The sequence below is a fragment of the Vigna radiata genome, chromosome 9, assembly GCF_000741045.1.
Source record: "Vigna radiata var. radiata cultivar VC1973A chromosome 9, Vradiata_ver6, whole genome shotgun sequence".
In the NCBI taxonomy this organism is placed as follows: Eukaryota; Viridiplantae; Streptophyta; class Magnoliopsida; order Fabales; family Fabaceae; genus Vigna; species Vigna radiata.
Window position 1 is genome coordinate 17,303,624 of NC_028359.1, and position 18,401 is coordinate 17,322,024.

An 18,401-nucleotide genomic window follows, 5' to 3' on the forward strand; every position below is an offset into this window, starting at 1 on the left:
GTAATGTGCATGGGCAGCCAGCGTTCCAGCCAAATCACGTATTAGATGTGGTGATGGTGTGATACATGTGTTTTTCTTGAGGCAGCTCCATGCTTCCTATTCTCACCCCCTTCCCTTTGTGTAAATAACTTCTTTGTCCTTCTTCTTGGGTTGGATAGTCTATGGTGTCCTAGCCTTATTGGATCCTACAAAACACATAAAAACATATTAAAGAGAATCCTTCTAAGACTTAGAGAAAGAAAATCAAGGAAAAGTATTTCTTTACTTCCCTTTCTTAGCCTTAGCTTTAGTTAGGACTCTCGAATGCCCTAAATAGATTTCCATCAGATGGAATAATGATCTCCTAACTACTAACCATCTCCTAACCACCAACTATGTTACACATTGTATAAATTCTAACTATACATGTACCCCCTCTTATTCTTGCATTTTTTACCCTTGTAACAATAGTATTTTTTTACTATTTCATTATTTTCTGGGTTGAGAGTTTTAAGGTTTTAGAGAATAGTTGTTGTGCTGCGTGTTGGTGGTGTTAGTAGTGGGTGTTGGTGATGCTGGTGGTAATAGTCTAGATATTGGAGGACGAAAAAACTGGTCAGAAGAAGATCTTCCAGAGGTTAATGAAATATTTAACAACTATAACTACATTTTGAACTGTGGTTTTGAGACTTCAATATGCCACGTCATTGTGCATTTTCAAAAATGTAACTGCTGCATTTTGAACTGTGGTTTTGAAACTTCAATATGCCACGTCATTGTGCATTTTCAAAAATTTAATATGCATGGCAAAATAGCAATAATTATAATTATTTAATTAAGTAAATAATTTAGTACAAATTTTAAATTCATAAACAACAATAAAAAAATTAACTAAAATTATATGCATGGCAAAATAGCTGCTAAAATTAACTAAAACTTCGTAAACAAGCCATAACATTAAGGATTTCAATCATGGCAAATTAGCTGCTACAATATCTGCAATTTCCCAATATTAGCACTGCAGTGAGCATGACACAAAATTGTGATGAAAGAGTTAGACTCTAATTTAAGCGTCAACTATTCTCTAGTTGGATGATACAAAAATTCTCTATTAATTTAATAAATTATAAAATTGAAAGACAAAGAAAGCAGATAAAAGGAAATGGCAAATTAAAAGCCAACATAAAGGACCTTAGTAAGTTTTGTTTTAATTTTTTAACTTTGTTTTACACAGTAATATTGTTCTTATTATAACTCAAACACAGATGAAAAAAATGAATTAAAAATTGACAGATATGGAGAAGGAGGTGCGACACATGATCAACGGCGTAGACATACATTCACTAAGTTTACTAGAATTGATCAACAATGTCCAGCGTCTAGGATTGACCTACAAGTTTGAGAAGGACATAATAAAAGCCCTTGATGAGAATATTGTTCTGTTGAATGAAAATGTGAAACACAAAAGTGGACTCCATGCTCCTGCTCTCAGGTTTTGTTTAAGAAAATGATATTTTAACACCATTTTTTTGACATCATTTTGACACTGCACACATGTCAAAATGTGGTTGGATAATTTCAAATTAAAAAAAAACTTTGGTTTTTCTCTTCCAAATATACCCTTATCTTAACTTTTTTAATTTGAAATCATCCAACCATATTTTGACACGTATGCAGTGTCAAAATGGTGTCAAAAAATGGTGTTAAAATATTATTTTCCTTTTGTTTACTTAGACAACATGATATATATTTACATTAAAAAATTATGCAAATTGCATATATATTTAGATTAAAAAATTATGCAGATTGCTGGAAAACAGCACAAAATATATAATCCGAAATTTACATATTTTACAAAACGCAAATCGTTTCGCCCTATCTGCAGATCGTACTGTGTTTCACCCTAACTGCAGATAGTATTGCGTTTTTCCCTAGCCGCAAATCGTAATGTGGACAACATAAAACCAAAACCATGCACTCCGTAAACCAACCGCAAATCCAACTACGGCATCACCGTTAACCACAGTTCCAATTGCAGTTTACCCAACATTTTCCTACTTCCAACCCCAGCACAGAACAAGCAGCGAAAAATAATGACAAACAGCACAAATCAAGCAGCAAAAAAATATACAGATCAACCATACTAACATATATTCCATCATACAAGAATTTTTTTTCCACGCCCACAAGATCAGTAACATTAAGCAGAAGCAGAAATAAAACATGCGTAAGATCAACCATGCACAAACATTTTATCATTTCTCCCATCACATATACTACATCAACCACAAATCAAAATAAAATTAATAACTATCACATTTACCCCATTCTTGATCATCATCAATGAAAAAGATACTATAGTTAAGGTTCATCTGAAGACAAATTAATATTTAAATAATTACACAATAATGAAGATATTATATGAGAATAAATAAAAAAAATTGTTTATAATATACATATAATCTAAACATTCCTCACCATATAGTATTTGCTCCTTATATTTTTAATTATACACAAGTTTCTGATTTTCTAACTTCTAAAAAATATCCTTGTGTCTACTCTCATTGTTGTTTCGAAACCATGTCAGAGATACTAAAGAACATTTCTTAAATTTGACACTATAAAAGGGTCTCATACCTAAAATACAATAACAAAATATAAGATGACGTGTTTGAGTTTCATAACTTTTGAATAGTTGTTTGTTTTCTTTTTATATTATCCTTTTGACTTTTTCTTAAGATTTTAAAATAAATCGTGTTACTTCTTTATCTTTAAAATTTTCATTCTAAACTAACTTTAACCTAGAATTAAAAATATTTAATAAAAATGTGAATATTAATAAAATATTAATATAATATTTATATAAAAATTTAATTTAATTTTAATTTAGAGAAAAAAATTTATTTAATTTAAGAAAAGTAACTAAATTAAAAAAAAATAACTAATATAGACACTAAATTAAATATAAAACAATTATGAATATGGGTAGTTCATTAGAATTAAAAAAAATAAAAAACAAAAAAAAAACAAAAAAAATCATATTTAAATGTTTAATGTCCATTAATTATTTAACAATATTAATAAAAAAATTGAGTCAAAATAATCAAATATTGGAAATCCTAGTCACAAGGTAAAAGTGTCAAAATAATCTATGTTGGGTTTTTAACTAAAACATTTTGTTACTAATCTTGCCTTATACTTTTTTGTAGTATTTTTTCTTAAAATCTATTTACAACCAATGTGTTTTGCTCCTTTAGGAAAATCTATTACATTCCAAGTATTATTTTTCTAAATTGATTCAATTTCAGTCTTAATGGCTTTATCTCATTGTTTTGCATCAGGAGCACTAATAGCTTTTATAAAACCATTATGATCATTACCAACAAAATAGGTATAAAAATCATCTCGAAAACTTTTTTTTTTTTTTGTCTTTTTCTTCTTCTCAAATCCCACTTTAAGGTATCATTATTATTATTATCAATAGGATCATATTTTTCACCATCCTTTAAGGAAAAAACATGTTCAAAAAAGTAAGCATTTTTTTTGTCTCTATTAAAGTGTTACATTCAATCACATCACTTTTTAAGAACTATAAACTTATAGGCAGCATTATGTTCAACATAGTTTAAAAACATGCAATCAGAAGTATATAAATTTGATTTAATGTGATCTTTTTCTTAATATTGTTTTAACTAATTAATGAATAATATTTATTTTTTTGGTTTTTAAATTTATTTTAATTATTTTTATTTTTATTTTTATTTTATTTTTAAAAAATGTTTACATGTCAAACTAGAGTTGTGGTGAAGACCAATATTTTATATTCAATTTAATCTATATATTCTTATTTTATACAATTTGGTTCTAATTGTTTTTTAAATAAAGTAATTATGTTCCTCTCCAAATTGAGACCTAATTTAGTTTCTATATAAATTTATATTGACATTTTTATTTAAATTCACATTTTTATTAATTATTTTTGTTTTAGGATTACAATTAGTTTAAAATTAGAAAAAAAAGTTAAAAATAAAGACTAACACTATTGAATTAAAGTTTAAAAAAGTTAAAAATATCATAAATTAATATAATCGATTAATATAAAGTTTGTATGACATTTTTATTTAGTATTTTATGTCATTTTAATATTTTGAAATTTTTAAACTCTTAAAATTTTAAATAAATCGTGTTATATTTTATCTTTAAAATTTTCATCCTAAATCAACTTGAGCCAAGTAAAAAAATATTTAATAAAAATATAAATATTAATAAAAATATTAATATAATATTTATGTATAAATTAAATTTATTCCTAATTTAAAGAATAATGAAATTGTTTAGTTTTGAAAGAAAAAATGTGATTGAATTAAATAAAAATTCAAAATAAATTTGAAACATTATCTATAACAGGTGACATGTGATCATTTCTTTAAAATTAAAAAAAGAAAAAAAAAAAGAAATCACATTTAAGTGTTTAATGTCCATTCATTATTTAAATAATATTAATGAAAAGATGAAAATTGGTATTTAATTGAAAAAAAAATTAGAACTGTTGAATAAACCTAAAGAAAATAAAAACTAAATTATTATTTAAGTCCAAATTTTAGTACTAATTTTATTTTTATTAATATAAATTATCTTAATAATTACTTTTCACAGTTTATTTAATTTTTAAATTCAGTTAATCTTACTTTAATATAAAATGGTCTATATTAAAATTGTAAAATATATTTATTTTATAATCAATTTTTAAGAATACATTTTTTTTATAAATTTAATATAATTTTTATTAGTTATTTTTTTAATTATCATATATAAGATGAGATAGGCTTGATGTGCACGTGTTTTTATACTATTAATTATTTTTATTTTATTTATTAAATATATAGTTTCGTATTAATTAATAATTTTTGTTAGTAAAAATAAAATCTGTATATAAAAACAGTTATCGTAGAGTTAAAAATAATAATTCTTTTTTGTATTATTAGTTATTTTTTATTATCATATATAGAGTGTTCCTTCCTGCACCTCATCTCTTTCTCTCTCCACCTTCCATTTTTTCAATATTTCCAATTCTATCCATAAAGTTTCTAACAATACTGAAAAGGTGATATGATGCATTGAAAAACTTCTTTCCCATCCCACCATCCCACCGCATTTCACAAGTCCTCTGCACCCCCTTCTTCTTTGTTTTACTTTGCCCAGGGAAGAACACTCTGCTTCCTCTTCCTCTTCTGTCTTTCATCATTTTCCCGTGCTCGTGGTTGCTGGCGGTGGTTGTTTAGTATTGCTGTGGTGGTGAGATCTAACCCATCTTCTAGCAAGGCGTCCAAGGAGGTGCTCACGCAGAACCGCATTTGGAGGCGCGGTTGAGAAGTGCCGCACCTGAGAGGCGCGGTTGAGGAGCGCCGCATCTCGGAGGTGCGACTGCACTTGAGATGCGGTTAAGGGTTGCCGCCGTTGGAGGTGCGGCCGTGCATAACCGCACTTGGGCATGCGGTTAAGGGTAACCGCAGTTGGAGATGCGGCTAAGGCAGCCGTAGTTTGAAATGCGACAGGAAAATTACAAACTATATTTTTTTTGGAAAAAATCTCTTTAACAACTCTTTTTTTACAACTTTTTAACAACGCATACGTGGCAGTCTATGATTGGTTCGTTTCACATACTTTTTTAAACATAAATTCAAACAGACCAATAAAATGATGACACGTGTCCTGTTGTCAAAAAGTTGTTAAAAATAGTTGTCAAAATATCATTATCCATTTTTTTTTTCAGGAAATCCGACTTCCTCCAGGTTTAGATTCCACCCTTCTGATGAAGAGCTGATTGTTCACTATCTGAGAAACAAAGTGACATCAGCACCCCTTCCTGGCTCATTCATAGTAGAAATAGATCTTTACAAGTATAATCCATGGGAGCTCCAAAGTCTGTGTTAGAAATTGCACTGATTTAGTTTTTGTTTCATTGTTTTCTCGAAAGTATTATTCATCTTAAAGTAGTAGTAGTAGTAATACTGATTAAAGAATGATAAAGGTTTTGAATTTTAAACAGGTAAGGCTTTGTTTGGGGAGGATGAATGGTATTTCTTTACTCCCAGGGACAGGAAGTATCCCAATGGAGTGAGGCCTAATAGAGCAACTGCTTTTGGTTATTGGAAGGCTACTGGCACTGACAGACCCATTTTTACTTCATGTGGGATGAAGAATATTGGAGTGAAGAAGGCCTTGTATTTTACAAGGGTCGAGCACCAAAAGGATCTAAAATTGATTGGATCATGCACGAGTACAGGTTGCACAATTCCATGAACTCCATTTTACAGCAAAGAAGGTCCATGAGAGTAGGTCAACAATACCATGATTTCAGTTTTCCTATATATGTAAAAAAAGAATAGTTTTTATGGCTAAAGTGATGAAGGATAAAAAAATAAATTTGAAAGTGGAGGAAGAAGCAGGAGAGGTGCGGGAGGAACACTCTCATATATAAGATATAAGAGGAGATAGAAGTGATGTGCACACACATTTTTATACTACTAATTATTTTTATTTTATTTATTATCATTGATGAAACATATACAGTTTCGTATTAACAAATAATTTTTGTTAATAAGAATTATTTCAAATTTAAATAACTTTTAGAATTTAGTGGTAATTAAAAAACTTTTATCCAAATAAAAAATTAAAATTCATTGAATTTAATTATCTTGTCCAAACAAAAATTTAAAGCATAAAAGTTAAGCTTTTTAAAATGGAAGAAAACGTAAATTTCAAGAATTCCATACATACTATTGTTTGCAGCAACGATGTGGCTCTCAAGAAATGTTAGGGTTTCTCTTCTTCCTTCGATTACCAAGTTTCCTCCTTTTCTTCTAATGCACAATTCCCTCTTTTGCTCTCACTCTCAAACTTCCTTACACGACGAAGCCGTCTCACAATTCAATCGCTTTCTTCGTCAGCGTCATGTTCCTCCCATCTTCGAATTTGGAAAGATTTTGTTACTCTCAACCTCCTCATCAATTGTTTCTGTCACTTAGACAAATTGGCTTTCTCTTTCTCTGTATTTGCCAAGATTCTCAAATGGGGTTATCATCCAGATGTCATAACCTTAAATACACTCATGAGAGGTCTATGTGATAACGGTGAGGTCAAGGAAGCCCTCGACCTTCACGATAAAGTAATAGCATTGGGATTTCGGCTCAACCAAATTACTTATGGGACTCTGATCAATGGATTGAGCAAAATAGGAGAAATTGAAGTCGCCATCGAATTGCTCAGAATGATTCAAAGTCAATCATCAGTAATGTATAACGTTATTATTGACTCTTTATTAAAAGAGAAACATCCCAAAGAAGCTTATGATTTGGATTCTGAGATGGTTATTAACGGAATTTCTCCTGATGTTAGTTACTTATAGTACTCTAATTTATGGCTTTTTCTTAGTGGGACAGGTAGAAGTAGCATTTGGTTTCCTAAATGAAATGCTATCAAATAGCATTAGGCTAGATGTTTATACCTATACTATATTGATTGATGCATTGTGTAAGGAAAGAAAGCTAAGAGAAGCCAAGAATGTGTTAGGTGTGATTGTGAAAGCTTATGTGAAACCTGATGTTGTTAGCTTTAATGCTCTAATAGACGGGTATTACTTAGTTAATAAAGTGAAGAATGCGAAACAAGTATTCCGTGCAATGACTCACATGGGAGTGAGTCCTAATGTTAGGACCTACACTATCATGATAAATGGACTCATAAGGAACGAAAGGGTGGATGAGGCCATAAATCATTTTCAGGAAATGCACAACAGGAATATGGTTTCTGATACAGTGACTTACAACACTCTTATTGATGGTTTATGCAAAACTGGAAGAATCTCTCATGCTTGGGATCTTTTTCATGAGATGCCTGATAGAAATCAACAAGCAAACGTAATCACTTATAATTCCTTGATTGATGCTTTATGCAAAATCCATCATCTAGACAAGGCAATTGAACTATTGAAGAAAATGAGAGAGAATGGAGTTCAGCCAAATATGTACACTCCAACCATACTTATTGATGGGATGTGTAGAGGGGGGAGACTTAAGAATGCACAAAAGATTTTTCAAGATCTATTGAATAAAGGTCACAATCCCAGCATTTCTATTTATAATGTTATGATCAATGGTCTTTGTAGAGAGGGTTTGCTTGATGAGGCATTGACTCTGTGGTCCAAAATGGAAGACAGTGGTTGCTTATCTAATGTTATAACTTTCGAAATAATCATCTCTGCCCTCTTTAAAAAAGGCGAGACTGAAAAAGCGGAGAACTTTTTGCACAAAATGATCTCTAGAGACTTGTTGAAATGATGAAAGGTGACACCTTATTTGAATAACATGTTACATTTATGTGTTTTCCGTAGAATATGCATGAATGGTTTGTAAATTTGGTATTAGATGAGTTGGTTTAGGCTGTAACCTTTGTTGATGTTTTCTTGGTCAAGGGTTGATACATTTTTATTTTCTACTCTGCATTTTGATTGCTATCAAACTTTTGTTTCTTTTGACATTACATTTTATTTGTAGAATTTGTTTAACTGAGTAGTATAAAGGTTGAAATCAATGATTTTATTGTCTTTCAAGACCAAAACTGTGACCTCCCTCCCTATGTCTAAAATCTTGATTATTTTTCTATTTCCAACTCTTTGATATTACCCATTCATGTTTGTCAAAGACTAAATATGTTTTTTCTTTAGGGCCTTCACTGTTGCACTTTAGGGACTAGTCAGTAAATACCAATATACAGGAACGGTCTCATATTGTATGTTTGTTTCATAGTAGTCAACATGAAGATGACAAAGATTGATATGGAATAAATAAAGAAAGCTTTGATCATTCTTGATTCAAGTAACAAGGCATTTTGCAGAGCAAAAATTCTGTCTGAAACAACAAACATGGAAGCCTGCTTTGATTCAAAAGATTCCTGTAAATTAGAAAAAGAAAGTTTTGGTTAAAACTAAATGAAGCACAAAAACCAGTAGTCTGCAAGAAATTGCAAACCTGATATGACAACATTAACTTTGAATTTTCCATCAAACGATCATGAAATCCTTGAATCTGTTTCTGACGTTGAGCAAGCTCTTCATGCTGTCTATTCCCATATTCTGCAAAATACTGTAGGGTTTTCTTGCAACACACCAAGAAGCTCAACTTTTTCCTTAAATAATCCATGTATGTATACAAATTTAGGAGTTAACTTGTCTACCTGCTCTCTTCTAGTGCTTTGGATTGAAACTGAATCAATGAGTTTAGGGACTCAAGTGCTGTGGATAGTCCATCTAAAAGTTGGTGTTGCTTATCTAAGGAAAGCCCAGCCATATTCCCAATATCTTCAGCTTTGCTTTGCAGAGTGTTCATCCTTGATGACATGACATCTCCAACTTTAATTACCTCATTCTCTATCTCAATGGCTTCATCCCTTAACTTTCCAATTTCTTTTCCCAAATAATTATAAGATTCTTTGAGCATTGTTACACCATCCTCCAAACTTCTCTTCATATCCTCTTGACCTTCTTGTAACTGTGATTGTGATACTGCAATTTTTGTAGTTTGCTCATAAACATTCTGTGAATGAATTAACACAGAATCTGTGACCTTCCAGATGTCCAGCAGTTTGAGCTACATGTTGGGTGTGGCTGCCAATTAAATCAAGAGAATCATGAATTCTCTGAGAACCTTGTAATAGATGTTCTGATTTCTCTTCAATGTTATCTAACTTGTTCTCAACATACTGGGCTGAACTTTTTAATTCAGTCACAAGTCTCTCAGTTTCATGTTTGAATGCATACGCCCTATAAAGTGTATAGAACATTAGTCAAGTTGAGACTCAAACACAAAAAATAAAAAGCAAAGTACCTCTGAAAGCAATCACTTAGGTGTCAAGCTAATCTAGACCTCTTCTCATCAACAGCCAAGATCTCAGAACACCTAGCAAAAAGATATTGATATGCATTTTGCCAACAAGAGTTTGAGGTAATCATTTTCTTCTGAGCATTATCTATTAATTTCACTCCCTTTTGCTCGTTGAAGACCTCAATGGAGAACTCTGCACTGGAACCTCGCCTCAGAATAGGTTCTGTCACTGGAAGAAGTCTCCTTTGATGATGAAAACCATCCCCATGACTCACTTCTTAGCAAGAATGACAACAAAATAATAACAGCTAGAAGAGGACTCTCACCACCACCCATAGGAGAATTTAATCATACAATTTATGTCCAAGTTTCACAACCCTGCATCAACAACATAACCAATCAATTTTGTTGCCAAAAACAATTACCTCATGTTGCATTACAAAAATAAGAAGCGAAATTCAGAATATTGAAATGAATTGATAAACTAAGACACTCCTTATATGCCAAAATTAAGATGAAAATTTCACCATCAAAGCAGAGGGTTGTTTTTTGCTCAGAGGCTGTAACAGTACACTAGGAATCAAGACGGTTGGTTCTAATATTATGTACTCTTAATTATATTCAATTTTGTTTCAATTGCAGCACATGCATTTCATAACTAAATCGAGAAACAGAGAGAGTAAAAATTTATATGGAAAGTCTACATTTGCATATCCTCTATTTTCAACTTGTTGAGTGTAGCAATAATTTAAGATTAATTTGGGATATGAATGAAGGGATATATAAGGAAAGAGAAACTTGGGATCCAAGATATATAAAGTCGGCAGGCACAAAGCAAAGTGAAGTAGGAAACTTTCCTTTTATTCAAACAACAAATCACAAAAAACAAAGAACATGTTATCATTTTGAATTTCAGATAATTCATTATTCTACAACTTAACATTACGAAAGGAACCGTTTGTATATATCAAACACTTATCATTCTCTACGAAAACATACCTGAGAAGAAAAAATGTAAAACATCCACCATCAAACATTTAACATAATTGTCTTCAATTAAAATAAAATAATTACTAATGAATTGCGTAAAACTTCATCAACTATTTTTTAAACATGGTAAAGCAAAGCAAGAAAGTGTAATAAAAAATCTGTGGTATCCTTTTATGCTACGACTAAAGTAATGTTAAAATCTGAATTTTGAGGGCTATTTAACAAGTAAATTAGACATAAAAGACAGTAACAATTACAATACTTCTTAATAACGAAGTTGTGTCTCATCACAAACTTCAAAATTTCGAAACACTACTTTCACCAGAAAATTTTCAATTCAAATCTAAGAGACATGATTTTTGTTAGTTTTGATAAAAAAAACATGTTAATTTTGTGTGTGTCTGTATGTGTATATATAACTTATTGATTGAATTATTTTAAAGAGCGTCTAGTTTTTGTTGGATTAAATTATTGAACTACTTTTAAAACTTTTCTACAAGTTATAGTTTATTAACAAATATTAATTATGCTGGATTAAATTATTGAACTACTTTTTAAACTTTTCTATAAGTTCTAGTTTATCCTTAAATTCATATAAATTTTCAAGCAAAATTTCATAGTTTACCAAAAAAATCAAGTTGATATAACAGAAGTGGAATTAAAGAATAAATACTTATTTATTTTTTAAAACAATAAGATTCCANTAAAAAGTTAAATTGAAATTACGTAGTTAAAAATTTAGTGAAATCACGAGACTTTGAAGAGTTATTTAAATAAATCAACTTTAAATATGCTCATGAAAAGTGACTTTAAATATTTTCCACACATTCACTCACTGTAACTTTTAGGATGTATTTCCTTTATAATATCTTTAATATTTCAAAACTAACTTTATGTTGTGTATTGGTGGTGATTTCACAAATGTTAAGAGAAACTTACAAGTAGAAAAACACTTGCATGAGTTAAGAAGTTTGAATAATTTGTAGTAGATGAAATAATATGAGAAATGAGATGGAACTATATATACCTCGAGTGGAATAATTCTCATCCCACTCAAATGACTTTATTTTATGNATCTTTAAATATGAATTTATATCTAATTCAATCTACATTTATATATATATAAAATAAAGGCATGCTCAATATAGTATTTTACCATGTTTAACATGTAACTTCAAGATTTAATAATGGTTAAAATTTAATATTATACAAGAGAAGTTTAACACCAGACAAAGTTACAATGCTCTTAATAAAGACACTAAAGCACACCTTAATTCTGTGTTTACATTCACTCAATATTGATTCTAATAACTTTAGATGACTCCAAATATGCCAGTGGCCAAGATTGTTCTGCTTCACATTGCTGAAATCTACAATATTGTGATGCTCTAAAATTCAGATACTTAGTAATTAAACAGATCATGTTGAAAGTTGGTTGTGATGAATCAATGATTGTAGATATGTTGGAAAAAGGTTAATATTATCTGTAATCAAGAAGTATGAGTCTCAATAGCACACCCCATTTATAGACAGTATGTTCAGATTAGCATGCACCAACATGAATTTGCTATATCACTATCACCTTACTGTACTTGACATTGTAGAATTGAGCATATTAGAATATTTTTGTGGCAAATACGTCTGCAAACTATGAAAATAATAAAGTTATTGGCTTGTCGCAATGCATCTCATACAGAGGATGTAAGATGAGAAATATTTCAGGCAATTAACTTGAGAAGATACAAATCAGTTTATCAAACCATATCTGTGCAGGCTTTAATTATTTTCTCATGGATGGAACCATACATAAATGCAGTTGATTGAATTTTGAAAATTTAAATTAAACATCATCTATGGATACAAATATAGCAATAAATTTCACTAAAAGAATTCGTTTAAGATGTCGTTCTACTGGTTAACATCTGTATAATTGTGTAAGCTCATCAAATCCATACTCTCTCTGTTTTGAATGACAAATTGCACTGTAAATTAGGTCCATATATTTTTTTCATCCACAGATTATCATACCAAAATAACCACATATAAAGCATAGAACAACAAAATAAAAATACTTGTCAGGATATTTTTGAAATTGAATATCACTTTCAAAAACAAAAGAGATCATTATAAAAATAAACTAGAAAGAGCATACATCAAACAAAATGTTTAGAAAATTAATTAAATCCTACCCCCGCTCATATGTACATCAAATCCAGGCAATCGTGCCATATTATTTCCTTTCCATGCTTCTTCAAATCCTAAAAGTTCATATGAAAAATTGAAAAAAATGGAAAAAGAAAAACTATTGTTGGAATTTAAGAGTATTAGAGACAAGTTTCAGATTCATGAAGAGTTATAATTATTCATGAAAAGTTACCATTCATGAAGAGTTACCATTCATGAAGAGTTACAATTCATGAAAAGTTACAATCATTCATGAAAAGTTACAATCATTCATGAAAAGTTATTATTCATGAAGAGTTACAATTATTCATGAAGAGTTGCTATTCATGAAAACTTACAATCATTCATAAAGAAATGTAACTAATTAGAATCTAGTATCTCTTGGATGATGTTTGATCAACATCTATATAAAAGGATTATGTACTCTACTAAAATTCATTCCGTCATTCTCTTAACATACAAATCAATTCCTGACAATCATATTCTTGTTTAACGTTAATACTAAGAGTGAGTATTATCGTTGTATTTCTTCTTTGTATCTCAAAAGCGAATTTCGTGATCCCNTCCACTCTTATAAGGGACGAAATATTGCTTTTAGGAAAGTGTGTATTCACGCCTAGAAGAATATATCAAGTCTTCATTGTTGTTTATCTTTTTTCCCTAAGTTCTTGGAAAATTGTTCCAACAATCTAAAAACAATATTTTCTTTAAGATGACAACAATTCGTGAGATGTCTGCAAACTTTCACAAGTTAGACAAGTTTGAAGTCGTTGGTTTTCGATGATGGCAAAAAGAAGATGCATTTCCTTCTCTCGGCTTTAAACATGGCATATGTTCTAAGTTCTCCCCAACCCAAAGAAAGTGAAACTGAGACATTAGAGGAACAACGGAAAAAGAACAAATGGGAGAATAATGATTATGTTTGTCGTGGTCACATTCTGAACAGTATGTCTGATCCTTTATTTAAACATTTCTATCATTTTATTTCTCTATGAAGGATATGGGAGAAGAAGATGTTATACTAGGTATAAAGATTAAGAGAGAAAATGAGAAATTAATTTTGTCTCAATCTCATTACATTGAGAAAGTACTCATGAAATTCAACAATTATGAATGCTCTCTTATTTCAACCCGTATGGACCCTAGTTTAAAGATATTACCTAATGGTGGTAAAGCACTTTCACAACTGGAATATGCAAGGGTAATAGGATGTTTGATGTATGCAATGACAAGTACAAGGCCAGATATTGCTTTTGCGATAAGCAAATTGAGTAGATATACTAGTAACCCTAGTCTATCACATTGGCAAGCAGTACGTTGAGTACTTAAGTATTTACAGAAAACTATTAATTATGGATTAACATATAGTGGTTATCTTTTAGTTTTGGAAGGATATTCTGATGCAAGTTGGATTACAAATGCAGAAGATCACTCTTCAACTAGTGGTTGGATTTTCCTCCTTGAGGGAGGTGCAATTTCTTGGTCGTCCAAGAAACAAACTTGCATTACAGATTCCACTATGGCTTTAGAGTTTATAGCTTTAGCCTCGACAGGAAAGGAAGCCAAATGGTTAAGGAATCTCATGTTTGAAATACCATTGTTACCAAAACCAATATCACCAATAGCAATACATTGTGACAATGCTGCAACATTGGCAAAGGCTTATAGTCAAGTATACAATGGCAAATCAAGACATATTGGTGTGAGNCATAGTTATGTCCAAGGACTCATCAAAGATGGAATTATTACAATAGATTTCGTACGAACAAAGTTTAACTTGGCTGATGGATTTACTAAGGCATTGGCTAAAGATTCCATTTCCAGAATTACAATTGGAATAGGAATGGAGCCCATGATTAATCACAAGTAAGGGAATCTTAACTTAACGCTTAATATGACATTGAGTCTTAAGTTCAATAAGATTAAATCTCTTATTTGATGATTGAAAGCACAAATAATTATTTCAAGAGTGCTTTAGATCTGTGATGCTTAGGAGGTTGACTAATTCTTAATTGATTTCTTGAATTTATGTTTAGTCACAGGAACATGTTTACCTAAGAAATCAACGTGCGAAGTTTGACCGCTTCAAGAAGTCAATGGGGCATGACTTTGTTGCACTTATGAATATATATGGACGCATGGCCCTATTGTGTCAAGTATAACAAGAATATGTAATTTATCTTATATGTATAGTATCTTCAAGAATTCATTATGTATTATGTTGGTTCAATCGTTGCGACACTAATAAAATACGAATTCCTGAAATGTGTATTCTACTAAGTGAAAGTTCAAGTTTATGTACACTTTCATTTATGTGTAAGATTGCAATTATTAAATTGATTTTTGTGTTAAGTAATTATACAATACTCTCAAATGGTGGAGGATTGTTGGAATTTAAGAGTATTAGAGACAATTTTCAAATTCATGAAGAGTTACAATTATTCATGAAAAGTTACCATTCATGAAGAGTTACCATTCATGAAAAGTTAAAATCATTCATGAAGAGTTACCATTCATGAAGAGTTACAATTATTCATGAAGAGTTGCTATTCATGAAAACTTACAATCATTCGATAAGAAATGTAACTAATCAGAATCTGGTATCTCTTGGATTGATGCCTGATCAACATCTATATAAAGGGATTTTGTGCTCTACTAAAATACATTCCGTCATTCTCTTAACACACAAATCAATTTCTGAAAATCATATTCTTGTTTAAAGTTAATACTAAGAGTGAGTATTATCGTTGTATTTCTTCTTTGTATCTCAAAAATGGATTTCGTGATCCCCTCCACTCTTATAAGGGACGAAATATTGCTTTTAAGAAAGTGTGTATTCACGCCTAGATGAATATATAGAGTCTTCATTGTTGTTCATCTTGTTTCCCTAAGTTCTTGGAAAATTGTTCCAACATCAATAACTTTTGATATTGAAAACTAATAATCACATAGAAATAATGAACAAACATTCATTAAGATTGTGCAATGTCTGGGTTGTATCAACTTTACCATCTGAGTCAAGCTTCCTAAAATCCGAATGACCCTACATGTACATATACCATATGTGAGCTTAACATCTACGTTAAAATAAATTCTACATTTTTGTTGATACTAAAAGGGAAGTTAAAGAAGAGAACAAACACCAAACTATAATTTCATTATCTTTTCTGAAAGGAGATTTTGTTTTTCTTTATTGAAGAAAAAACAATCATAACAATTATGAGCCTCCTTTAAATTCACTTCACACATAATGTTTTACTACTTTTTTTGTGTACCTTAACATTGACATTAGCTGCAACATACACTAAAGGTGCATTCTTAGATCAATCATGGATTTCTCTGCTAATTCTATGTTGTTGAGTCAGCTTCTTTGTTCTCCTCCATTACCACCTGATTCACAAAGATGACGTTAAAGCAAACAATACTACCAATGGCAATAATAATCCTAACAAGTGACACTAACACAAAATCCCATACCTCATTAGCCCTCATCCTTCTGGTTCTAGTAGAAGTATAATATGCACCATTTTTTCCACCATAAGTTACTCTGCTAATCTGAAGAAAATTTGTTAACCTTCGAGGGTTTCGTCTTGTAATGGTCATTCTTGTATGTTACATCACTGTTCTTCCTTTCTACAACGAATCAAACAAAACAATTACATATGAGTAAAGCAACTAAAAGAATTGTTTGTCCAAACATAACCCTTCTCCTAGGACCATGTATGAAACAACAAGCTCAGGACATGGAAATATCCAAAGCATTAAAAAGTTGTGTACAACCACAATTTCAGTTCAAAATCAAGGTTTTGTAACAACAACAAAATCACAATTATGGTCACATTGATCAAAACGTGGAATATCCTTTGTTTTATTTTTAAAACGATGTAGTAGTTGTAGTAAAAATGCTTACAAAATCTCATACCAGAATTTCCTGAGGCATGTAGATTCACTGTCCTTAAGGACTTATCCGCGGTGTATTACGTAAGTCCCCCAGGATACAACAGGAACTTCTCGAAAACTTTCGAGGATCACAAAACTAGCAAGAAAGTTTATACCCAAGATAAAAAAGAGAATGAAACTAAGAAGAAAGGAGAATGAGAAAGACTCAACTTAATCTCTTTTGGAATTGGGAATAGCTCTCTATTTATAGAGCTAAAAAATAATAAAATAAATAAAAGAAATTAAAAACAATAAATAAATAAGTTGACTGTTTCAACCCTTAAAATTTGACTGTTTCAGCACTTAAAAATTTGACTGTTTCAGCACTTAAAATTTGACTGTTTGTTAATTAATAAAAATATTAATATTACTTAAACGTTCTTTTGCAATAATATAAAATTATTACAACAATCCCCACTTATTGCAAAAGAAAGTTGAGAGAAAAGAAAAGAAACTTTTATCCTGGGTCTCATAGGATGTAATGCATCAGAGCTGGTATAGCAAGCTATATGAACCAGTCTTAGATTGAGAAACTTAACACACATTGTAGTTGGTATAGCAAGCTATATGAACCAAAGACACTTGACGTGTGTTAGAGGTTTATCAATCACAATACACCCCCACAATCCTTGCTGTTATCGCTGTGATGCGCTTACTAGGCCATGCGCGTGTCCGGTATTCATGAGTGCTCTAGAGATCATGCAAGATCTCATGCAAGCGGCCCCACTCGACACTCATATAGGTGATTTCATCAAGTGTATGCTGCAAATCATACATCACCCATAAGGGATATGAAAATCATTAAAAACTTTGTTCAAGCTAAAATTCTATCTCCACATAGAATTTCAATGACAAAGTTTAACCTCTCATAATGCAGTCTCTACCACTTTCACACACACCATAGAAGGGACATAATTGATTAAAATCAATTTAGTGCTATCAGAACTAACAAGTGACTTGTTTTTATCCATATGAACCTTATTAATGGGATCTCCAATCACAAAGGTTGGGTTACCATCACTTATTTGTTTACAAGTGGCTTAAGTCTCATTCCCCTGGATGTTTCTAATATCATATTTCTTCCCAGGTGTTTTGTCAGAGGATCTGCTAGATTCCGTTCTGACTTCACATAATCAATGGAAATATTTCCACTCTTTAGCACCTGCTTCACCAAATTATGTCTCAATTGAATATGTTTATTCTTTCCATTGTAATTCTTCTCTTTTAGCTATAGTTATTTCCGATTGGCAATCACAGTGTATTGACATCGATGGAGTTTGTTTCATTCCTAGTGGAATGTTCGCTAAGAAGTTTTTCAACCACTTAGCCTCACTACCAGCCATCTCAAGAGCGACAAACTCAGATTCCATGGTTGATTTTGCAATAATTGTTTGTCTGGCTGATCTCCATGTAATCGCACCACTCCCA

The 18,401-nt window shown here is 30.9% G+C and overlaps 1 protein-coding gene and 2 pseudogenes across 1 annotated transcript; 2 read left to right on the plus strand and 1 right to left on the minus strand.

The window, feature by feature from the left end:
• The first annotated feature begins 5,414 nt into the window (after nt 1–5,414).
• On the plus strand, nt 5,415–6,368 carry LOC106773456 (annotated as a pseudogene).
• A 5-nt stretch (nt 6,369–6,373) lies between these two features.
• On the plus strand, nt 6,374–8,599 carry LOC106773457 (annotated as a pseudogene).
• A 942-nt stretch (nt 8,600–9,541) lies between these two features.
• Nucleotides 9,542–10,118, minus strand: LOC106773458. Its single transcript, XM_022786508.1, has 2 exons — nt 9,903–10,118; nt 9,542–9,799 (listed from the first exon to the last, which is right to left on the minus strand). The coding sequence occupies exons 1-2, from the start codon at nt 9,986–9,988 to the stop codon at nt 9,562–9,564; spliced, it is 324 nt and encodes a 107-aa protein (XP_022642229.1). The 5' UTR covers nt 9,989–10,118; the 3' UTR covers nt 9,542–9,561.
• Between the last annotated feature and the right edge of the window lie 8,283 nt (nt 10,119–18,401).

Coding starts and splice junctions, on each gene's coding strand:
- LOC106773458 (XM_022786508.1), bottom strand. CDS start 9,988: ATGATTACCTCAAACTCTTGTTGGCAAAATGCATATCAATATCTTTTT. Junction 9,800..9,902: donor TTGGCTGTTGATGAGAAGAG/GTCTAGATTAGC, acceptor TACACTTTATAG/GGCGTATGCATTCAAACATG.